This window comes from Suricata suricatta, chromosome 2 (genome assembly GCF_006229205.1).
Source record: "Suricata suricatta isolate VVHF042 chromosome 2, meerkat_22Aug2017_6uvM2_HiC, whole genome shotgun sequence".
In the NCBI taxonomy this organism is placed as follows: Eukaryota; Metazoa; Chordata; class Mammalia; order Carnivora; family Herpestidae; genus Suricata; species Suricata suricatta.
Window position 1 is genome coordinate 44,947,657 of NC_043701.1, and position 24,084 is coordinate 44,971,740.

General features: G+C 53.9%; 1 protein-coding gene across 3 annotated transcripts in view; it reads left to right on the plus strand.

Annotated features, from left to right (window-relative positions):
• The window catches only part of CRHR2 (corticotropin releasing hormone receptor 2), a 43,704-nt gene that overhangs the window by 10,666 nt on the left and 8,954 nt on the right, over positions 1–24,084 (plus strand). For 2 of the 3 annotated variants that reach the window (XM_029956010.1, XM_029955996.1), the window contains exons 3-7: positions 5,835–5,960; positions 19,383–19,468; positions 21,087–21,196; positions 21,542–21,659; positions 23,520–23,673. In XM_029956010.1, coding sequence (XP_029811870.1) covers positions 5,835–5,960; positions 19,383–19,468; positions 21,087–21,196; positions 21,542–21,659; positions 23,520–23,673 — 594 coding nt within the window. Of the gene's footprint in view, positions 1–5,596; positions 5,700–5,834; positions 5,961–19,382; positions 19,469–21,086; positions 21,197–21,541; positions 21,660–23,519; positions 23,674–24,084 lie in introns of those variants that run through there. The other variant, XM_029956001.1, reaches the window with a different exon arrangement.

Consider the following 24,084-nt stretch of genomic DNA (forward strand, 5'->3'; position numbering starts at 1 on the left):
TGAGTTATTGGGGGTTAGGACTTTAACATATGGATGGGAGGGGAGGGCGTAATTCAGCCATTCAGCCCACAAGACTGTCTGAGCCTCACTTTCCTCGTCTGTTAGAAACAGATCCAAGTCAGGCTCAGCCGCTTACTATGGAGTTTGAATGAGAGATCATGGGGACAGCCAGCATGGGCCATGGCAAGTAGCCTTCAGCCAGGAAATGAAAGACCCCCATGTCAGGGGGTCCCCAACCAGAGCTCTCTGTTCTCAAGAGGCAACACTGGTTACCAGCAACCCCCCCCCCCGCCTCGCCTTCTCCAGCACAGGGAACAGATCCTCCCCCTCCCCTGACCCTGGGGGTGGGGGTGGGAGGTGGGGGGGGGGTGTCTGCCTCTCCCTAGAGGTTCAACTTCCCCAAATAGGCCTCCCCTACTTAACTGATAATATCATTCATCTGTCTGTAAATGGAAGACTACATTGATATAATTTGGGAACAAAAAGTTTTTACCCATCAAAGAAGACCATGAGGACTCATTAGCCCACCACCTGGGAATTTTCATGTTTTTACTCCCCAGCAGTTTATCAATCTATAGAGCCTCATGTTTTTTTCATTTTTGTTTTTTCACTGATCCTGTGTCCACAATTCTGTTACCTGCTTTTTTCCTCTTAGACCTCAGGGTGAGACGCACCACCCTTCACTCACCATGCCCTTAGGTTGGGACACATAGACAGGATGCCCTTCAGCCTGAGGTTCCCACATGAAAGTGATCTCCTTTCATGATTTCAGTGATCTCCACTGACTGAGGAAGTGGACCATGACTAAGTTTAGAGACAAGTAAAACCAAACAATCTAGTGTTTAGACATATGTACATATGATAAAACTAAAAAACTAAGAGCCAGGGAATGATAAATGAAATGTTCAAGAGAATGTTCCCTCTGGGGAAGGAGTATTTAGATAAATATGTAAGTGACTGGCAACTGTCTAGTTTTGGATTCAGTGATAGATTCCTTATATTTACCGCTATATCCAAACTTCCATAAAAGAAAGAATTAAAATAAAACAAATTTAGGCCATGTGTGGGCTAATGATGACAAGTGGTTATAAATCAAGGGCTATGACCAGTTAAATTGTATGCCTCTGAGATGCAAATAAAGGAAAACCACACATAATCACAAGAGACTTCGGGCAGGCTTTAAATGGATTATTTGTTATTTTGTTCATCACGGAGTCACCTACTAGGGCATAGATTGTAAGGCATATTATTTATTCAGTCCTCAGGCAACATAAGGATCCTAACGGATTCATGGATCCCTTGAAATAAAGTAAGTCTCTGGAGCGCCTGGGTGGCTCAGTTGGTTAAGCGTCCGGCTTTGGCTCAGGTCATGATCTCAGGTTAGTGAGTTTGAGCCCGGAGCTGGGCTCTGTGTTGACAGCTAGCTCAGAGCCTGGAGCCTGCCTCGGATTCTGTGTCTCCCTCTCTCTCTGACTCTTCCCTGCTCATGCTGTCTCTCTCTGTTTCTCAAAAATAAATTTAAAAGAACATTAAAAAAATAAAAAAAAAAAAGAAACTCCCCAATCCAGCATGAGCAGGTGTGCGTGCACGCGCACACACACACACACACACACACACACACACACACACCCTAAGGCTGGTCAAATGGGAAAAGAGTCTTGGCCAGAGAGATAGAGCTGCTGACAAGGCCTAGAGCATTCTGATGGGTGCTGGAGACCGGTTAGTGAACATGGCCATCCCTGTCCTCAGCGAGCCATGGATCATTAGAGGAGACAGTAGAAGAACTAACAACCTTGGTGTGATATAGACCAGCCCCAAGAGATGGAGGTAATGAGGAGGGTCACCCAACCCAGACAAGACCAAGAAGAGGAGAGCCAAGCTGAACGTTTGAAGGGCAAGTGGGAGGCAGCTAAGCTAACTGGAGTGTAGGGCGGTGAGGGCATTCCCAGCAGAGGGAACAGCACATGCAAAGGCGTGGGGGTATAGAATGCTTCCAGGGAATGACAAGCTGTTCCGAAGAGTATCTTAAGTTTGGCAGGAGGGAGAGCAGGAAGTATAGACAATCTCAAAGAGTGTTCTTTGTAGTGCTAAAGAAGCTGGGCTCCATCCTGAGGGCAATGGGGAGCCACTTTTAAGAGGAGAAATGCCATGACTTTAACTGTAGAAAAATCATTTCATCCTCCCACTGGAAGAGAGAAGGAGCCCAGTCTGGCTGCTGCAGAGTCAAGATGGCCCTGGGAGGGGGTCAAGGGAGAAATTCCCTTTGTCCCTCTATAAATGAGAATGTGGAATTGGAAAGTTTCTGAGGCCCTTCCTGATCCCACAGTCTGGTCCCATGGTTGGGCTTGAAGATATCATCTCCCCTTAGCCACCCTGCTGTGCCAAGATGGCATAGGATGTGAGGGGAGGAGTGTCTGTCTGGCCTGGGAGCACCATCTTCAGCATCACCAGACAAGAGTAAGGTAACTTCTGGCCTCTCCCAAGACTCCATGCCCTCAGCAGCCCCATTATAACTCCCAGAAAACCCCACAACGTTGACCTGGATCTGCCTACTTCTTGGGTATTCCGTCTGACCAAGCACAGCCCCTTGGAGAGGCAGAGACAGACTCTATCTCCTTAAGCGCTGTTTTCCAGCTGACGTGTGATAGACAGTGGGATGAACGGGAGCAGGTGTGTGATTCCCTGAAGGCAGTGACTGTGAGATGCTGTGTGTGTTTCCAGCATGCCCTGCAGGCCTATTCGGCTGTGCACTGCAGGACCAGGATGGGTGCCCACACTAGCCTGAAACTGTCCACTGTCACTGCCCTGACATCAGAGGCAGCCCAGGGGCACCGGCCTCACCCCATGCTGCTCCCGACACGCAGGTATCTTCCCCAGTACTTGTCACACTTCCCTGAACTTACCTGCAACCCGGGGTCACACACAACCATCCCACTACCTCTCCCCCAGTGTCCGGCCTGAGAGCCCATCTCCGTCCCATCTGCCTCTGCTTCCTCAGTTAGCAAAAATGCCTAGACTTTATCTGTAGTTGGATTTCATCTAATTGAGGGAATTTTTAGCTCTCTACAATTTCTTCCTCATTTACCTATTTTCAAACACTCAAGTGAGCTATAAAATCAACTCGTTCCAAAGCTGTTTCCTCTCTGTCACATCTAGAATAACAGATGATGATGCTCATAATAATAAGGTCCATGAAGAAAGGTCCGTCATCCTGGAAATCCGGGCACCTTGGGTCCGTGGGTCTGTGCTCGGGCCCTGACTGTCCAGTCAAGATGCAGAACAGCTGTTGGCTCTGTCGCTAAAATAGTCACTTCCCAGAGGAATCTTTATTACAAGTGCTTTCCCGGTGAAGAGAGATCCGAATGTCCCAGACCATCCTGCTCTGCAGAAGGTTGCACATGGGACGAGAAGTCTTGGCCTCTTGTCACTGGGCACTCACCACACCCCGAGATAGCTAACTCCTCTGCACAGTGGCTCTGGGGATAAGCACATTCATAAGCTTGATCTCTCCCTTTCCCTTTGTACTGTGATTGGTGAGTGGAGGGCCCTCCTTTGTGCATGAATGAGACTCTGTCCCACTGAAGACATGGTCTGACCCCACCAGCCGCATTCTGGCCTATGTGGGATCCTGTGGGGTAGGGACTGGGCGCAGTACTCTGCCTAGGGTTGGGTTTGGGACTCAGGTCTGAGGCTGGGGTTGGGACTCAACCTATCCTCCCCCACTCCTGGCATTGGTTGTTAGGAACGCAAGGGATCTTTGCCTCTGCGGCTGCCCAGAGCCGAGCCAAGGGCTCCAACTGTCCATACAAGAGGCAGAGGATGGGTTGGCTGGCCGATCTGCACCTTGTACCTGCCAATCAGTGAGCCCTGGAGAGAGTCCAGCATTCATCCTTGGCCTCGGTGCTCTCTGGCTCTGCCAGGGCAGTGAGAGAAGCATTAATATGGAGGCTGGTGAAACTGGAATGCACAAAGGCAGCCCAGACTGCCTCCTCCCCTCTCTCTGCTTCAGACACTATGCTAGTTCAGGGTGGTATTGACCTTCTCTGGCAGCTTTGGCCCCAGAGGAGGCCGGTGAGAAGAAGGACAAGACTAGTTCCCCGGAGACCTCCAGCGAGGCTGGGACTGGGTCCCAGCTCTCCCTGCCCTCTAGAGATAGAAACACACACTCACTCACACACACAGGCACATCTCCCTCTGCCTTTGCATCTCATAACTCAGAACCAGAGACTCCCAGGGATGGGAGGGGCCTCAGAGAACCTTTCACTTTTGGAGAAACAGCGGGAGAGGAAGAGTAAGAACTGGGTTACCATGCAGGGAGATAGAGAGAGAGGCAAAACCAGCACCCAAGCCCTGCCTCCTGAGCCTGGGTCCACTAGTCAGCAGGCATGATCAGCTGGCCACTCTGGGCACTCTGACTGTGAAATCAGAACAACTTATGGGCAAATCCATATAGAGGTGTTTAGGTCCTACATGCGTGCGCGCCACACACACGCACACACACACACACACACACACACACACACACACACACACTGGTATCAACACTAGTTTCAGGTGGCCCTGCCCAAAGCCAAGAGGAATAGAGACACATTCTCACTTTATTCTTTCTCTCTGGACCTCGGGATAGTAAGACAAGGGTGTTTGAAGTCCTCCAGATAATTTTAGCCAATGTCTTCCCTGGACTTCCCCTTCTCATTAAATGGCAACACTGTCTTCTCCCCACTCACCCATGGTGAAGACGTGGTGCTCTCCCAGCCGCCTGGCTCCTGCTGGAACCCAGGCACCCACCCCTTTCTCCAATCTGTCTTCGCCAGGGCAGGCAGTCCTCTGAAATACTTCTCCATCCCAGCCCCACTGCCTGGTACGAGTGTTCAACCATTCAGCCCGCTCGATCTCACTAGACTTTTCCGCGGCCTTCCTGCTGCCCTCAAAGCCCCTCCAATCCACTTCCTTCCCAGAGGACACCGGGGCTTTTCTAGAGCACAGAATTGCACGTGGACTCTCGGCTCCCCCCGCCTCCCGCCTCCAGGGCCCTGGCTCTTGGAGGGGAATCTTGGGCGTCAAGCTGCTCAGTCCCGGCTCTCTGTGAGGGAGGCCCCGGGGGCGGGGGAGGGGGGTGTTGGTTGCCCTGTGATGCCTTGGGGCCTTCGGTCCTCAGACGGGGCATTCCACCACCCCAGACCCACCTTGTGCATGCCGGTCGCCCTCGTCTGGACGGTGCCCGCGCCTGAGAAGGCGGACCCCAGACGGGGCCGAGGACAGGGGACCGGGGGCCGCGGGGGCTGGAGGCTGGGCTCGACCGACTGGAGCCACCCGGCCCCGCCCCCTGGCGCCGCCATTGGCCGCGACCGAGCGGGTGGACCCGCAGCTCCGCGCGCTCCGCATCTCCTCCCGGCGAGGGTCCGGACTTGGCAGCCCCGGGCGGTCGGGCGCGGCTCCCCGAGGCTGCCCGGCAGGTCGGGACCGGGCTAGCAGGGGCCGGACGAGCAGGGGCCGGGACCGGCGCTCTCGGGACCGCTCACTCTGGCACCCAGTCCCTCGCCGCCACGCCGGGCGCGCACTCACACTCCCTGTCGGCGCGCGGCTCCCAGGCGCGATGGACGCGGCGCTGCTCTCCAGCCTACTGGAGGCCAACTGCAGCCTGGCGCTGGCCGAAGAGCTGCTCTTGGACGGCTGGGGGCTGCCCCTGGACCCCGAGGGTAGGCGGTAGGCGAGCGGAGCGGGCGGCGCGGGCTCCTTCCCGGCGTGCTGAGTGCGCCCCAGGCCCCGCGCTCCGAGCGCCCCGCGCAGCCGGCTACCCGCTTGAGCCCCTCTTCTCTCTCTCCCGTCTCCAGGTGCCTATACCTACTGCAACACCACCTTGGACCAGATCGGGACGTGCTGGCCCCGGAGCGCCGCCGGAGCCCTGGTGGAGAGGCCGTGCCCTGAGTACTTCAACGGCGTCAAGTACAACACGACCCGTGAGTGCCCCCCTGATCCGCCGCGGGCTCTGCGCCCGGAAGAGCGCTTTAGGGCGTGGGGACCGCTCCGGACCCAGCGTCGGAGACCTGTTGAGGGCCGTGGCAGCGTCATACCGCCGGACCTTTTATAATGTTGCGGGCGCTCCCCTGTCCCCACCCCACGGTAGCTTCAGACCTCCGTAAGACAGTGGTTTGCCCAAGAGCCCAGAACGGGAAGGAGGAAATTCTTCCTCCCTTATGAGGGCAAACCTGCCTCTCACAATATATCATCTGAGTGCCTGAAGTTCCCCTTCTTTGTTTAGCCAATGCTATCCACACCAGGGAGGAGGGACTGCATATGCTAGGTTTCCAAACCCCAGGGTGACTGCGGTTATCAGACTCTTTACTACCAGAGAAGACGGAGGGCACGAGGCAAGAAAGATGGAGTGTGCCTCGTGTTGGGTGGGGACCTTCGGAACACAGGCACTTCTGGGCCAAAGTGTGTGGGTGTGACCTCATCCCTACCTGGATGTTCGGACTGGCCCCCTGGGCGGTGAGTCAGGGCTCCTGGGCACCGTTACTCCTATTGCCCAGGTAATGTGTGGTGTCTGAATTAGGACCACCCCCCACCTCCCGGGGCGGACAGCCTGTGCCCTCCTTCCTCCTGGCACATCACTGACTGGCTTGACTCTCTGGAGAAGGCAGTGGTGGAAGCTACTGGAGTCACAGAGCATCCAGTGGGGGGGGATGCAGCATGGGCACTGGGAGTAAGGGGGCCGGAATCTATGCCCTGCGCAAAGTCTCATGGGGGCCAAGTGGGCGTGTCTTGTGAGGGCTTTGGACACAGCATCGCTGGCCCACCTTGACCCGCCACTTGCATCTCCAGCCCTAGCCCACCAGCAGAGAGAGGTCCTCCTGAGACCTTCAGGGGAGCTTGGACTGTTTATCTGAAGCCCCTCAAGGTGGAAACACTGTAGCAACCTCTCTGCATGTCTGTGCTTGAACATAGCACAGCCCCCCCCCTTACCCACACTTGCACATGTGCATCTCCCTCACCCCCCACCACCCACACACAACTCTTCAGACTCTCAGAGGCTGAAGCCTTCAGTGAGAGAGATGGCTAGAGGGCAAGACAGCCTTGCCTGAATCTGATGCTAAGCAGCACCCCCTTGTCTGCCCCAGCGCAGGGCTCTGGTGGGCCCGGCGAGCGGCTGTGCTCTAAAGGGCCCATTGGCTGAGGTGCTCCTAAGGAAGCCCATGGTACAAGTAGCAGAGTCGCTGAGGACGATTTCTGCATTATCCGAGGACATGCTTCCCATCTGTGATAAAAACGACCCCTCTGGGAGGAAGTGAGGTCCCTGACCCAGGAGGTATGCAAGCAGAAGGAATGACTCCCATGCTCCTTTGTAGTCCTGAGATTGTGAAACTGCTTTTAGGGTCCTGTGTGCCAGATCACAGGATCATAGGGTCTGTAGTACAGTCTGGGCCAATTGAGGTGATGAGGCATCTCAACCTCATGGCCTGTGGACCTAAGGGAGCTCTTCTCAGGTTCCTGCCTCAGCCTGCGCTGTCTCCTGCTCTCCCCAACCAGTCTGGAGCTCCTTGAGGGCACAGCCTGGGTCTCTTCTTCAGAACTGAGCACGGTCCTTAGTCAGTCCTCTTACTAATCAGCTACTATACGCGAGCCACTGACCTGTCATTGACACCCTCGCTCACAATTGCAACAGACAAAAGGAATACAGTGATAAATGCCCTGATGGAGGAGAGCAGAGGGGCTGTAAGGTGGGGGCTAGGGGAAAGACAAGGCAGGGAAGATTTCCCGAAGGAGATACTAGAGCCCATACCAGACTACTCACGTCACATCAAGTGAGAGGCTGAAAAAAGGTCAGGACGCCACCGAGGTTGGCAAATGGAGTGCCAATTAGCTCCTGGTACCTAATGAGCAATTTTCCTCATTTGGACCAAAGTGCTGCCCACACTTGGCATGGGGTGCTGGGAGCATTGCCATTAACCAGTGTGGCCAGCTGAGGTGGGAAGAGCGAGGAAGCTAATGGCAAGGGAAATGTGATTGATTTCTCCCTCCCCTGCCTCCTGGACGCTGTTCGCCCTTGCCCTTGCCCTATTTGCCTTTTCAGTGGGATCTTTCCTTCACGAAGGATGCAGGGAGGAAAAGAGCTATGAGAAGCCTTGGGGCAAAGGAGGCTCCAGTTCTGCTGGGCAGTTCCTGTAGCAAACCCCTCACTGAAGCCACGTTCTTTAGACAACCAGCATTCCCAGCCTAAGATAGCAGCTTACCCTTAGTCCCCATGAACTTTCTCCCACTCACCTGAGCACAGAGAATCTGCCACAAAACTACCAGGAGTGGATCGTTTTCCAGGCACCGCCTACCACTGAGAGAACTTTGCACACGTAATCTCCCTCATCTCCACCTCCCCAAGGTCCCCTGATACATGTGCTGCTTTTATGCCCATTGTGCAGATAGGAAAACTGAGGCTTAGAGACACAAAGTGACTTTTCAAAGTTATATCATCCACTCCCATGCACCAGTGCAGGCAGAGGAGTCTGCAGCCCTCGCTCTTAACCACAGGGCGGTACTGTCTCCAAAAGAGGCAGTTCTTGAGGAGAGTTTAGAGGGACAGAAACAGGACTCGTGCCTCTGCCCTGGAGGATCTGGGAGGGCTTAGCCTCCTGAGCTGGACTTCTAAGGACCAGTAGGACTTTAGCAGGTGAAAATGTAACAGGTGTACAGGCGGGGGATGCAACCATGCTTTGTGCCTCGGGACTGGCGAGTGCTGCACAGAGCACAGGGAGGAGGAGACAGAAACAAACAAGAGCAGAGGGGTGGATGTTGGTCAGATGATGCAGGGCATTGCAGAGGACGTCACTGTCGGTGCAGAGGGAACCTGGGGCAGAGGAACTCGGCTTTGGGGCACAGAGCCTCCAGAGACAAGAGGAAGGGTTAGGAGACCACTGCAGCTGGCCCAAGTCTAATGGAGGCTGTGGGAGCAGAGGAGGGGTTGGGTGCAGGAGACTTTGAGTACTTGTCGGGTACAGGAATGTTGTGGGATGGGGATGCAGGAGAAGTCAAGGATGATACCAGGAAAATGCTGAGCATAGTTGGAGATGCACAGCCCCTCCGGTGCTGGAGGGACATCTCTGGGTGCAGGTGTCCATTCAGAATGCGTTTGGCCGAAAGAGGAAAGCCCAGGAAGGCACGTCCTGCTAGAGACAGGCATTGAGAGTTCCTGGGTGTGTTGTTAGCTGACTGCTACAGGTGGCAAGCATGGGAAGCCACTCAGAGCCTTGATCATTGTCACTCAGAGACTATTTCCAGATGCAGCACCGCCGGGGAGAAGGATGGGACTTGTCCCTGGTCACGCATGCGAGTCCCTGCAGAACCAAGTTACATTTCTGTGTGTCCGACTTCCCTCTCGGGTTCTCCCCACACCCACACTTCATTGGCCCAGGCTCCATGTGTCTGTGTTGTCGTTTGACCTCGGTTAACTTGTTAATCTTTACATTGACCCTTTGATGGAACTGTAATTTTATCCTTATATTATACATGGGGAAATGGAGGCACAGAGAAGTTAATTGACTTTCTGATAGTCACAACGCTTGTGCTCTGCTGCCTTTCAGAAAGCAACTGCACCTACTTAGAGAAGGGATTGAGTGACAGGATATCAAGGAGTTTGTGGAATCACTGGGTGGGCTGGAGAACCAGATTCGGGGCCCCCAGCCGAGAGCTCAGGGCAGGGTTGGCCCAGTGAGGGAACCTTACTCTCCGTGAGTGAGACCCAGCCACCAGACGGGCCACACCCTTGCTACCACTCCTGCCCAGGGTGCTTAAGCTTTCTGCAGTGGCCGCTGGGAGGCTTTCTCCGTTTCCATTTTGTGTACTGCCAGCTCATGAATTCCCTTGGAGTGCGGGGTGGGGGGTATGGGATGCTCTAGGTCCCACACTCCAGCTCTGACTACTGCGGAGCCTGGAAGGTGAGAACCTGGCATTTCCGCTCGGTGGCAACAAGTGGCCTCTGCCCATCCCCCCACTTGCCAGATTTCCCCTGAGCCCATACAGGACGTAGGTTCAAATCCTGGACCATCCAAAATTTCATCATGTCTATACATAGTATAAATGAGCTAGATTAATTCTGACCCCCTTCCTGGGCCTCAGTCTCCCTGTCTAAGGAGAAAGGAAATGGATTAGCCCCGGGGGTTGGCCAGAAGCAGACAATACACTCCCTTTCCTCCACCTCCCACTGTCCGGTGCAGACTCTGAGCCCATGTCTGTATGTGCATGTCTGTGTGTCTCTCCGTCTCTGTTTCTCTCCATGTGTGGCTCTTTGTGTGTGGCTGTGTTTTCTCTTTCTTCCTATGTGTATGTCGCTGTCTTCTCCAGTTTCTCTCGTTTCCTGTCTGCTTCCTTCTCTCTCCCTCCTTCCCTCCCTTCCTCCCTCTTTCCCTCCTTCCCCTCCTGCACTCCCCTCCTTCCTCAATTTTTTTCCTCTCCCTCCTTTGGTCCCTCATTTTATCTGGCCTGCTCCCTCACCTCCTCTTGTCTGTTCCTGTGGCCATTGTAGCTGCAAGGGAGGGTCCTGCTGCCTCCCAGATGGGGTTCATTTCCCTCCTGCAGTCTTGCTAAACCCAGCCCAGCCCAGCCCCCCAGTCTCCTTGACCTCAGACTCCCACCATATCCTGTTGGGAACTATTGGGCCCGTGTGTGCTGAGGCATCTGTCAGGACAAGGGGAAGACAGACACCCCACCTAACCTAACCCCGTGGAGAGGACTGTGAGTCCCTACATCTCAGAACCCCATTCTAGAGACATGCTGAAGCACTACTTGTGTTGGAAACACATAACCTGAGTGGCCTCCAGCCAGAAGCGTTGGGTCTCCTGGCTTGTGTAGAAATCCCCTTTTCAGCCCTGAGGGGACAGGGTGATAAGGGCCAAGCCCTGTCCTCAGAGAACCCCAGGCTGCTTAAAGGCCAGACTCACACAAACCGACAGGGATTGGAAAGGAGAGGGTTCAGTGCACACGGGGGCATTCCTGGAAAGCTTTCTGGAGGAGGTGGGAGTGCTTCTTGAAGGTCTGCAGCGTGGAGACGTCCCATGTGTGTCACATTTGTGGCAAGGGTATGAGCCTCTGGAGGGTTCTAAAGAGAGCCTCGCCTCTGAGTCGAGGAAGTAGAAGTGGTGAATCCAGAAACTCAGATAGGTGTTCTTAGTCCCCAGTGAGACCCAGTCACACCCTGACCCCTGAGGCCCAGGAGCCTGCTTGGGTCCCTCCCCTGCTATGTAAAGGTGGGAAATGTCTGGTCCAGAGAGGAAGACACTTGCCCTGGGCCCCGAATGGCATCCGCTGGCTCTGATAGCTCATGGTACCTACTCTGGCATTTTCCACCTCCCGTGCATGTGGCCCGGGGTGGCCAGAAACATGCTCGTGGAGTTTCTGCCGTCCCCCTGCCTGAGGACCCTTCATCTCAGAGAGGACTGAAGGCGCAGCCACTCCCGATCTTCCCGCCCTCCCTCTCCAGGACTCCTCCAGGGGCTTACAGGCCCTCTTCTTGCCCAGGCTCACCCCTTAGTGACTTGGTGGGAGTGCTGGCCTCTTCTCACTGTCAACAAGGTCTTTAAACGTGCTTAAGACCTGAGCCTGCCTTCCGGGGGTTCCTGAGAGGGACTCTTGAAGAGACTTTTCTGATCCTTACTTTTAAGTGAAACAGCACAGCCAACATGGTAGGAGCACATGGGAGGAGGCCAATTCCAAAAGGAAGGGAAAGCAAGATGGGAAGACTTCCCAGAGGAAGTGCTGGGTGGGGCCTGGAAAAAGTGGGCAGTGCCGTGCCAGCTGGAAGGGAGAGTGGGAACAGATTGGCGAGGAGACGTGAGTCAGGGAGAGAGGGTCACGGAGGCTTTGAATGCCAGACCAGGGTGCAGGTCTCGATTCTGCTACTGGTAGTGCTCCCAGCTGCTTGTTCATAGCCCGATGGTGCAGGAACAGAATACTGTGGTGGGACACTGCTTGATTTTCAGGATGTGCTTTGAAATCTAAATCCAGGCTGGCGGAGAACTTTAGGAACCGTCCCCCACACCCCCCCAATCCACCCTGCAAGCAACAACCTGCTGAGTCTGGAATCCCACAGCAAAGCCCCACCCCCACTGACTCCCAAGGACCACGCCCCAAAGGCCCCAAGTGCAGTCTACTCACCCAAAATCAGGTGCTCCAGAGTCTGGTGGGAAGTTCTTTTCATAGCACCGGCAGGGGGGGACGCTGGGATGAGGGACACCAGGAGGAACCCTGGCCCAGATTCAGGAGAGCAGATCTAAATCCTGGCTATGCCCTGATTCACTGAGTGACAGGGAGGTCCCCCTCATCCAGGTCTCAGTGTCTTCATCTGTGTGAAGGGGACAGAAAATATGCTGACCTTGTGTCAAAACCAGGGAGATGATGCTGTTGGGATCCCTGTAGACAGTGCTGTCAGCATGGAGAATAAAGGGTGGTGTGTGGCCCAGGCCAGGGAGCAGTTGTATCTTCGGGACCATGACCTTGAGGGTCCTGTTCATGCCAAGGATGGTTGTCCTCATTCTGAGGATGGTGTGGCCTCTGTCATCTCTAAGAGCCACCACAAGTCAGTGGCCCTGGATGGTGTTTTGGGAGAGAGCAGTCTGCCTACACTCAGCGGGCTTGACCCCCAAAGGCCTCTGGAGAGAAGCAGGTCCTTGGCTTTCCAGAGAAATGTCATTGTTGGTAAAGGGAGGACACAGGATTCTGCCAGTCTAAGATGTCTACACCCCACATTACTTCACAGAAACTCCAGTTGAGAGCCTGTTCTTTTTTATTTTTTATTTTAAAAAATGTTTAATGTTTATTTTTGAGAGACAGCATGAATGGGGGAGGGGCAGAGAGCGAGAGAGACACAGAATCTGAAGCAGGCCCAGGCTCCGAGCTGTCCGCACAGAGCCCAGTGTGGGGCTTGAACCCATGAACCACAAGATCGTGACCTGAGCTGAAGTTGGACACTTAACCGACTGAGCCAGGTGCCCCTGAAAACCCATTCTTATTCTGGCCAGGCCACTGCCTGCTTGACTCACCTTTGGGCAAATCTTTCTCCTTTTTGAGCCTCAGTGTCTCTGTATTAGTTGCGGGGGAGGGGTGAGTTTGCCGAGTTCTCATGGTCCCCAAACCCTGATGTTCCTCTGTGCCATGGCAGCCTCTGCCTCGGGGGTCCCCCTGTTCGTCTTCTCTTCCCCCTTTCCCTCTGTACGCCACAGGCTGGCGTCATGGCGACAAGCCCATTGAGTGTTGCTAGGGCTGAGTAGTAGGAGGAAGTCTTGTACAATAGACACTGGAGCAGGGGGTAGGCGCCTCCTCCCACTTGCACCAACCCTGGGGAGGGCAGTGATCTCACTCAGTGAGCTGCCTTCCAGTCACGCCTCTTCCTGGTCTCATGGGCCCCGTGTGGTCTCCATTAAACTGCTCTCTGCCTCCCTGACTCAGTTTCCCCCCTGTCTGCTCTAAGTGGAGACACTTAACCCTGCAGTGCCTACTCAAGGAGGGAAAGGCATCCTTAGTGAAAAAGCCTTTGGAAATAAGGAGCTGAGGGTTTTTCAGAGGCCCCAGGAGCAGTGTCCCCACAACCCTGAAGAAATGGAATCGAAGTTCCCTGTCTCTCATCCCAGATATCATGAGCAGATGGCCCTGGGGAGGCCCTTCCCAGCCTGATGACTGTTGACAAAGGCAGATTCCCAGTCTCTCAAGCCAGGTCATGCCAGTTCTGAGCTTGAAGGAGCACCACCCGTGGCAGCCCCACCACCAGTGGGCTGTGATCAGATCAAGACAGAACAGAGGCAAAGCCCCGGAGCTGGCCGGCCCTGACCAGCTGCAGCAGCATTTCAGCAATCCAGGCATGTTCATTCTGGGAGAAGCACTGTGTTTGGGAAACTCAGGGGAACTCTGCTCTTGGCACCATGACCTCGCTCCGCTTCCCCAAATGGTGTCTTCACTAGAGGCAAAAAAGCAATTTGTCATGCCCCAAGGCATCATCGCCTTGTCCAGGCAGTGGGCATTAAGAGATAAAGAGGTAAGGGCCAAGATTTCCCAGACAGGAAGGATATGGCCACATCTGAAGCAGCCCAACTCCCGGGGAAGATCGGTAAGTGGGCTGAGGATGCGATGTCCAGCCCCTCAGGCGTCTCCTGCACTGGGGATCTGAACATGAAGGAGCTAAGACACCACAGTGGAGGTACACATTGCTGCATCTTCTGGAACACAGGTGCTGGGCAATCACCAACCTGTCATTGTCCCTCTTTGGGCCCCTCCAGACCCAATGAGGAAGAAACTGCCTCCCCCTCTTGAATTCCCAAGAAGATGCCTGCCCACTCTGTTTCCAGTATGCTTTCCTGGGAATGGTTGAGGCTTTCTTGCCCAGAATCTGGAGGGTGCCTGAACAGCAGCTTTGTACTTTAGACTGCCACCCCTCCCTCACGTGGGACCGTCCTGAGAGTGTCTGCAGCACTGGCAGTCGTGCTCGGTCCACCTGTGGCACTTGTGCCTCTCCCTCACTTGTGTGACCCCAGATGCTTCCTGCATGTGTGACTGCTTTGCATTGACTGTGCAGCTTCCAAAGCCTGGGCCCCCGAGGCAGTGGTCAGTCTTCTTGGCCCACTCCAAGTGAGTCTCTCGTCTTCATCCAGAGTTCCCTAATCACATAGACAACGGCACCACCTCGGTCATCCTGAGCCCCTGCACACTCAATTCTGTGTAGCTCTTACAAGAAAGGCTTGAGAAGAGGGCAACCTCGGCCTTGCCCTGCTAGCTGGGAAAGAACAACCCAGAGTGGGCTAGGAGGAGTGAGCAGTGGAAACTTCAGGGGCCCGGAGCAGCCTTGGAGGCACCTGGAGGACCTAGGGCTGAAGCTGGGCCTTGAGAACAAGGCATGAATCAGTGTGATCTTCTTGGGCTGGGCCCAGGGACAAAGGCTGAATGCAGGGTGGGAAGGCTGTGTCTCAGGAGCTCTCCTATGTCACACCCTGGCCTTGGTAGGGAGTGGGGAGTGGCGTCGTTCTGCTGTCCGCAGTGCTGAAAGTTCCTGTCCGCACAGCGACCTCATTCCTTCAGTAAATATTGCTTCTGGCCCTTGCTGCCTCCCTGCCATCACCTCCTTTCCATTTTCTTTCCAGATGTCCAGTGACCATGCTGCAGCCCTCCCACCAGTCCCATCCACTCCCCATGCCCAGCCTGTCTCTTGCACCCACTCCCCCATAACTCCCACCAAAAATAGTCCCTGTAGTCCCTGTCCCCATGCCTTGTCATGCCTTGTCAGTTAGACTGTCAGATAGAAATGCCAATCTACAGAGCACTTGAACGTGACATAGGGATGTTTGGAGTTGCCAAAATGGCTCAAGGGTACTACTGGCATTTAGTGGACTGAAAAGTTCTACACAATAGAGACTTGACCCACAATAGCCAATAGCATCTTTGAGAAATGATGTGCATTACTTTTATTGAGAGGAGAAACTGAGGCTAAGAGGGAAGGGACTTAGCGAGGGTCACTTAACCAACTAGCCAGAGACAAAACTACAGCTAAATATAAGCCCCCATCTTCTTCCAACCTAAGTGGCTTCTAAACCATTGACATGACTGTCTGAACCAGGAACTCTTATCAAAAATGGGTTGGCATCTGAAAGAGGGAAAGGCCATTACAATGGGAGCTTTTGACAGACCAGGGCCACGTTGGGGGAAGAGATCTGGCACACTGCTGGGAATAGGGACCAGGATTCCCAGGCCACAGAGCCCTAAAGAGAGGATCTTGTTTGCATCATCCAGACCCTAATGCCCATGGCAGGCCATGCCGCACACCATCAGCATTGATCTTCTGCAGGGGCGCTTCTGTTGCTATGGTAACAGGCACCCACCTCACTACATCCATCCCTATGATTCTTGTCTGACCACCTGCCCTCAGAATTTCTGCACCCATCCTCCCATAGTTCCGAGGTGTGGGGGGCGGGGGACTCCTGTTTTACTCTCTCCTGTCCAAAGCCGTGCTTGAGGGCACAGTGTCCTCATTAGCCAGTTCCCCTGGAGAATGGGGCATATCGGTCTTCCAGTCCTCCGGTACCTGGTGTCTGCAGCCAGAACCTCATCTCACAACTGGGCCCCCAGAGGGAAGCCCCTTTCCACCACCACATCCCACATCCCAGACCCTGCTTTCCAAGATTTGGGCACATCTCAGTTGGTTGGATGCAGCCCATATGTATTTGACGGCTAGTTCCTGAGGGGGATCCAGAGACTCCCATATGGTCTCTGCCCACCTATCCCAGGGAGCTTAATGTCAGTAGCAAAGGAAAAGAAAAAAAAAAAAAAAGAATGAGGTCCAAAAAGATGAAGTCCATGGTGAATTATGGCAAATAGTCTAAAATAGCTTTTTGGTTTTCAAACTGTGGGTTATAGCACAATAGTGGATTATGAAGCCAATTTAGTGAGTCATGACCAGCATTTGTACATAAAGTAAATAGAATTCATTAGAATAGGAAGCAAAATCTTATAGCTGTGATCAAGATAAACGTTGCTTTGACTCACCAATGTAGGGGGTGGGAGTGGGGCGGGGGGCGAGTACCGGATTTTGACATGAAATAGATATATCGCTGTGGTTTGAGCACAGTAGAATGTGAAGGCCTATGTTTCAAGAGATGGCGAGACCTAGAGAAAGCATTTAGAGGGGGAAAAGGAGTGATTCCTTAAATGCCTAGGGAGTTGGGGAAACCTTCAGGAGGGGATAGCATTTGAGCTGGGGTGTCAAAGGCACATAGGAGTTTGTCAGTGAGCCACGGGTGAGAGTGAGGCGGCTGTTTCAGGGGTGCTCCAGCATAGCTCTGGCTGCATGCCAGGCCCTGCTAGGTCAATTGATAAGTGCCACGTGGAGTGGTGGTGGGAGGTGGGTGGATCCCAGAGAAAGAAAACCAGGAGACAGAATTCGTAAAACCTGGTACCCTGGGGGACACTGACGTAAGGGACCAGAATGGTCTCAGATTTGCAGCATCTCTATCCTGACGCCCTCCCATCCCCAAGCCCACCCCATAGTCGGTGCCATCATGAGATATCAGACTTGGGAAAGTATTCTGAGTTCCCCTCTTTGGTTAGCCCTACACTGATCAGCAAGACCAGACTCACACCCCTGAACAGCTCAGGCCAGGTAATGAGCCAGGGATGAAGCTCAAGTCTCAAGCTATGAGGACTCTGGGGTGGGGGACGGGGGCTCAGGAGAGAGAAATCTGTGAGATGGGAGCAACCAAAGAGGTCTTCCTGGGAGAAGGAGCTTAGCACTGAACTTCAGGAAAGCTGGATGACATCTATGAACACATTCCTGCAAGACTGATGTTCTGTGTTTTGAACCAGAGCTGGTTCACCTCAGACAGGCCTGTTGAGAGGGACCCTAAAGGGACTGTTCATTTTACAAAAGATCTGCCTTTCCAGGATATTTTTACATGGGTCCTTTTGACTCACTTCACACTCTGTCCTTTAGTTCAGTAACATCACTAACCTGCTCATCAAATTCTATTAACACACAACCTTTCTGCAATAAAACAACCCTGAGGAATGAGAACATCCAAGGGTGTCGAGAGTGGGTGTGGGTGCCCTGGTGAGGGACGAGGAGCTGGTGTCCTCACGTTGGGGTCAGAACCACCTTGACTCCCACCAGGGCCAGGGTCCCGCCTGAGGCAGCCTCGAGCTGACAGGAGCCCCAGGAGGCGGGAACAGACCAGTAACAGCCCTGAATTTAAAAAATCCAGGAGCTCAGAGCACCAAATTAAAAAAACAATTAAGCCAATAGAATCTCCCCATTGTTTCTACTCTCTAGCAAGTGCTCCCTCAATAATTCCGTTGCTTATAACTCACCGTCAGCTCAACAGAAGTGGGTTTCTAAAGTAACTTATTTCAGAACTCACTGCTTTCAAAAACAATCTGAGTTCCCCCTCCAACTCTGTGACTCTGCTCTGTGAGCTATTTATTTTAATTAGCTTCACATTATATATCTAACATCAACCCCATAGAAAAATCCACAAACAACTGCCCATGAGCCAGAGAGCAGAAAACCCCAGTACGCATTGCCCCAAAGCAATGGGTCATTCAGAAGTTGTAATGAAATGGGGGAAGTCAGATACACACTAATGGTGCAAAGCAAAGGCTGGCAAAGGGCTTTGGAGTTATCGGGTGGGAAGCTTCCTCGTGCGTGGGGTTGCGGGTGGGCTACCTGGAGGGGGTGGCTTAGGAGCCAGGACTGAGAATCAAGCTAGCATTTCAAAAAAGGTAAGTCTAAGCATTCCAGGGCCTTCCTACATCACTCATATACATGAGACATTGGTGCCCTGAAATGGCTTTTCACACATCACGTTCCAGTGTTAACTGGACTCTGAAAGATTATCAGACACTGAGAGATCTCACATGGTGGGTGCTCTCCCAGGCGGTGGCAGCTCAAGTCTGGCAACTCAGTCCTGTTTCCCCAAACACCCCTCATTCCTGTGTACCCCTGCTCAGTAGCCTAGGGGTTGAGAACAGGCAGCCTAAAGCTAGACCTTCTGGATTTGAAACCTAGCTCTACCTCTTCTCATTTTTATATCCTCAACAAGTAGGTTAATCTCATTGTGCCTCAGTTTCCTCCTTTGTAAAATGGGTTAATATTAATCATGGGGTTTCTGGGAAGATTGAATGGACAGGTGTACCTACAGCGGTTAAAAGAGGTTCTGGTCTGTGGTAACAGCTAGGTGAAGGGTAGCTGTTATTCATTCATTCATTCATTCATTCATTCATTTTAGAGAGAGAGAGAAGAGAGCACAAATGTGGGGGAGGCACACAGGGAAAGGGAGGGAGAGAGAGAGAGAGAGAGAGAGAGAGAGAGAGAGACTTCCAAGCAGACTCGGCACTGTCAGCACAGAAACCAATGTGGGGCTCGATCTCACGAACCGAGAGATCATAATCCTGAGCCAAAATAAAAAGTCAGACACGTAACAGACTGAGCCACCCAAGCGCCCCGAGTGGTAGCCATTACTAAAACAGAAGTGCTGGCACTGGTGAGGAAGGTACAGATCTCCTACGTATAAAATGAGAGAACGGAAATTATATGGTGTGCTGAAAGCAGCAAATCTTCAGCCACAACCCAGGGCTCACGATCAGGTTCAGTTTCAAATACAATTAAAGAAGGTATACAAAATGCTTGTCAAAGATAGTATCAACAACAGGTTTATTCATGCCTTTTAGCTGCCATGTGTGGGAAGCCTTTTGCATGATCTTCACATAAATGGCTTTCACGTGAACTTTTAGACGGGTGTTGTGTTTCCTGGCTAAGAGAAGCTGAGAAGTATGAACCTTATCCTGTGGGCCCCAGGGAGCCAGGGAGAGTTCCTGAGGAGAGGAGGGACCTGCCTCTCGATGGTTGGCATCTTTTGTAGGGAACGCCTACAGAGAGTGCTTGGAGAATGGGACGTGGGCTTCACGGATCAACTACTCACTGTGCGAGCCCATTTTGGATAATAAGGTGAGTGGCTCCCACCAGCCCCAACCCTGGTCCTTGTGCAAACATCAGGACTCAGGTTGAGCACAGAAGATCCCAGGGTGACAGACCCATCCTTGTGCAATCCAACCACACCTTTTTGCACTTGTTTCCCCTCCCCTGCTCAGTGACACTATAGTAGAGAAGGGGAGGGACCCCCCACCTTTGGGAGAGCTCCGGCTAGCAGAAGACACAACCAAGATGGCACGTGACACAAGAAGGGAATGATGGTGTGACCAGTGTCCCAACATCTAACGGGCTGTGTGACTTCCTTCCTCCATTGGGCCTCAGTTTCCCCATTTGTCATTCTTTAAAAAAATTTTTTTAATGTTTGTTTATTTTTGAGAGAGAGAGTGAGTGAGAGAGAGCAAGGGAGGGGCAGAGAGAGAGGGAGACACAGAATCTGAAGCAGGCTCCAGGCTCTGAGCTGTCAGCACAGAGCCTGACATGGGGTTCGAACCCACAAACTATGAGATCGTGACCTGAGCCAAAGTCAGCCGCTTAACCGACTGAGCCACCCAGGTGCTCTGACCCCCATCTGGCATTCTGATTCTGTGACTCCACAGGGAAACCAGCACAGCCCCCAGAAGGGTGGGCCCCTTGAGAAGCCGGGTCCCGCTCAGACCTCACCAGCCCCCTTGTCCAGGAACCAGACTGCAGGCCCCTTGCAATGCCAGCCTCCTCCCCTGTGCAGCTACGCCTCATTCCTGACCCAACATGATACGTGCCCTCTTCATCCCCCTCTTCCTTCACCCATCACAGCCCCCAGGGAGGCTGGAACTATCCCCCAAAAGAAGTTCAGGTTCAGAGGAAAAACATTTATCTACCCTGAGCAAGTGATTCTACGAAGTGTGAGCCAAAGGGGGTCTGCAGTGGGGCCACAGCAGTGGCCAGGGGGACAGGTCATCAAGAAAAGAAGGGGGCTCTTGCCAGACCTCTGTCCTCCCCTCCCCACCTCACAGCCCCTCTGAGCAGCGGCAGACCACAGTGGGGGGAGGGGGACAACCTGCCCTGGCCAGAAGGAGTGTTTTATCACTTGGTTTGAACTGCCAGTACATGGGCATCATTAAAAGGAGATCAGCTTTTACTTGGTTTTAATGTTGTTCCTAACTTCCCTACAGACACTGCACCCCCTCACTGCTACATCCAGGACAGACTGATTCCAAGGTCCCAAGACTTCCCAGAGCGTGCTGCTTCTGGGGCAAGAGAGCAGGTTGGCTCCATTGTACAGATGTCGAAACTGAGGCCCAGAGATAGCAATCAACTCACAGTCCCTCAGCCAGCGACGGTCTGAGCTGAGATTAAACACAGGGGTGGCAACTCCCAGTTCAGAATTAAAGAGACAAAATCTATAAAATCCAGAGAGCCACACCTCGGGCATATCTCAGGAAACGCTGTGTCCAGTCCTGCCCCCAAATTGCATGTCAGGAGGCCTGATTACAGCCATTTCTACCAAGAGTCACTCACGGCCAACAGGAGCCAGATGTGAGGATGACACTTGAAGCCTCCCAGGACAGGACACACAGGGTGGCCGTAGCTAGAGTGCCCAGCCAAACCTTCATGCGCCCCGTGTCTCCGTCTGCCTGTGTATGTGTCTGTCCAGGAGAGGAAGTACGACATGCACTACCACGTTGCCCTCATTGTCAACTACCTGGGTCACTGCGTTTCTGTGGCAGCCCTTGTGGCTGCTTTCCTGCTCTTCCTGGCCCTGCGGTGAGTCCACCCCTACTCACCGTGGCTTTTCCCTGCCCTCCCCCCACAGCACGCCCTTCCCCACTCCCAGACATTCTTGCCTCCACTCTGAGGGCCCGGAAGCCAGTGGACGGAGGTGCCAGGGGGAGGTGCCAGGCCCGCAGGATGCAAAAGGGGAACTGAGGGATCCAGCCACGGCCACCACAGGCGGGAATGAGGCCACTGGTGCAGACCTGCCATCACCCCAGGCTGAGTCTCTCTCCACCTGGCCTTGGGAGCCGCCGTCCCCGCTGATCCCTGACCCTGGGCAGAGCGCGTCTCCACTAACTCCGGCTCCTCGCCAACCCCGACCTGGGCTTCCCACAGGAGCATCCGCTGCCTGCGGAACGTGATCCACTGGAATCTCATCACCACCTTCATCCTGCGGAATGTCATGTGGTTCCTGCTACAGCTCATTGACCACGAAGTGCATGAGAGCAATGAGGTCCCTGGGCTTGGGGCTGGGGGGCTCTGGGCTCTGGCGGCACCCTCTCTTGCCCGGTCCTCAGGCGGAGGCCTGGCCTGAGCTCACCTCTACCCCAGTCACTATCCCTCCAGAGCTGGGGCCAGAGGCAGGGCTGGGTAGGGGTGGGGGCAGGGGGGCACAGCCAGACCTGGGTCTTGGAAGCAGCACTAAGCTCACAGGAGACTGGTTTATCCTGTTCCACTCCCCGTCTTCTGAATTCAGGCCCTCCCAGAGACCCCTTAGAGGAGAGGCTGGAATTACGCTCTGATGAGCTTTATCTCACTTAATTCTGATGAGACACCTGTAGGGATTATGTTCCCCATTATGCAGACGTGGAAACTGAGGCTCGGGGAGGTTACTTGGCTCTGCAAGGATGCCTCTACATCAAAGCCAGCAGGGGCTTGCGCAGGCCACCCCATGTGTTCGCTGCCGGCTCCTGGATTTGTGTCAGCTACTGCTGTACTATGTGCAGATCACTGAGACCAGTGAGGCCAAGCACAGGGTTCTATGGCACACCGTTAGAGAGCCTCAGTACGTTTTCTTTGGACAGTGGACCTGCGCAGACACGCAGCCTGGTTTGACCCTTAACTTGGCCTCACATTAAGCCCAGCCTCAGTACTAACGGAGTTCAACCCCATTTTGGGCGCCCTGCAGCCCAAAATTAGTTTGAGCTCATGAACAGTCGCTTAACTTGGAGAAAAAGCAGGGATGGGAGGAGGGATTCTCTAGCTTCCCTTCTCAGCAGGGCTTTTTGAGAAGAGGAGACTACCACAGGGGGCCCAAATCAGGGCTGGGACCATGGGGGAGAGCCGCGGAGGCGGAGACCAGCGCAGCACAGGACCATCCGATAGCCAGTGCTGTCAGAGCCCGACAGAGAGGGTGCGCCGTCCACTGGATGGCAGAGAACTGCCACCACGGGCTCCCCTACCAGTCCCTGTACCTCAGCCTCGGCTCTGCGGGTGCCCAGGGGACGAAGCCTAGGGAAAGTTGGCCAGGGAGGGTCTGTCGGGTAGAGCTCTGGCCTGGAGGCCTGAGACCTGGCTGTGGCTCGCCGTGGCCCCAGACAGGCTTTCTCTCTGCCTGCACGTCCATCTCCCGTCTGCAGGCTATTAGGAAAGGCAGCCCTGCGCAAAGGGACAAGGGCAAGTTCCCCTCTGCCGGGAAGGCAAATGGCAACAACTTTCATTTCTTGGTGCCTGCCTTAGCCACTCTCATCGCCTTCAACTGCCCTGTAAGATGGCAGTATTATTTTCTCCGTGTCCCACTGAGGCCCAGAGAGATGTGGCCTTGGTGAGTCTCCCTCCGTAGCCAGCACAATCATACTAAGCCCAGAATGTTCCCAAACCAGAGATTTGGAGAACCTTCCGTAGCAGCAGCTCACCTTCATAACCCCCATATTATTATTACATAACGACTTTTTTTCATTGACTCCCTCCTTTTTTCCTACATACAATTTCATATTGGGATGGCAACCAGTCTGACTGGCTGTGGGTTGAAGGTGGCTCTCAGGAAAATGACCAGGAAAACACAACAGTGGTTGTTCAGTTCTAGCCCTTGCCTGCAGAAAGCTCAGAGCCCGGGCTCCCCTTTCTCTGTTAAGAAGGGAGATTAGACAGCGCTGGGGAGAAGCCAAAGAAGGAACCAGTGGAGACAGGCCCTCAACTGGTTCCAAAACCAGAAGGGAAACGGCGGAGGCTGGAAGCTTCCCAGAGTGAGAGTGGAGGGTATTTAACACCATGCACATTAGACGACTTGGATGTTTTGCCTTCGGTGGGTGCCCAGGTCGCGCGCTTGGGCCCTGGCCCCAGGCAGCCCCTGACCGCCACCTGCCCCGTGCAGGTCTGGTGCCGCTGCATTACCACCATCTTCAACTACTTTGTGGTGACCAACTTCTTCTGGATGTTCGCAGAGGGCTGCTACCTGCACACAGCCATTGTCATGACCTACTCCACCGAGCGCCTGCGCAAGTGGCTCTTCCTCTTCATCGGATGGTGTGAGGTTCCCGGGGGGCTGCAGGGCCTAGTGGGGAGGGGGCACTGCTGACAAGGTCACCTCCCTTCATCTTGGGTCCAGGGATGGGTCTGCAGCCCTGCCTGCCGTCCCCAGGATGGTCTGAGGATGCAATCACTCCCTCCATAGCTGGTGAGGAAGAAGCAAATTTTTCCTCCAAAAGAACATTTTACAAATAGCCCTCCTCTCTTTGCCTGGAAAGGCCAACCAAAGACCTATGTCTCTTACCTGGAAAGAGAACCCGGCCAGCTCCACTTCTCGGTCCAACAGTCTCAGAAAATCATGCTGTCCCCTCATCTGTCTCACCTGTTTAGAGGGGGGTGCTGAGGGGGGAAGGGTGGGCTCAGGGTCTAGGACAGGCCCCTCCTAGGGCTATGGATGGCCATGCACTTGG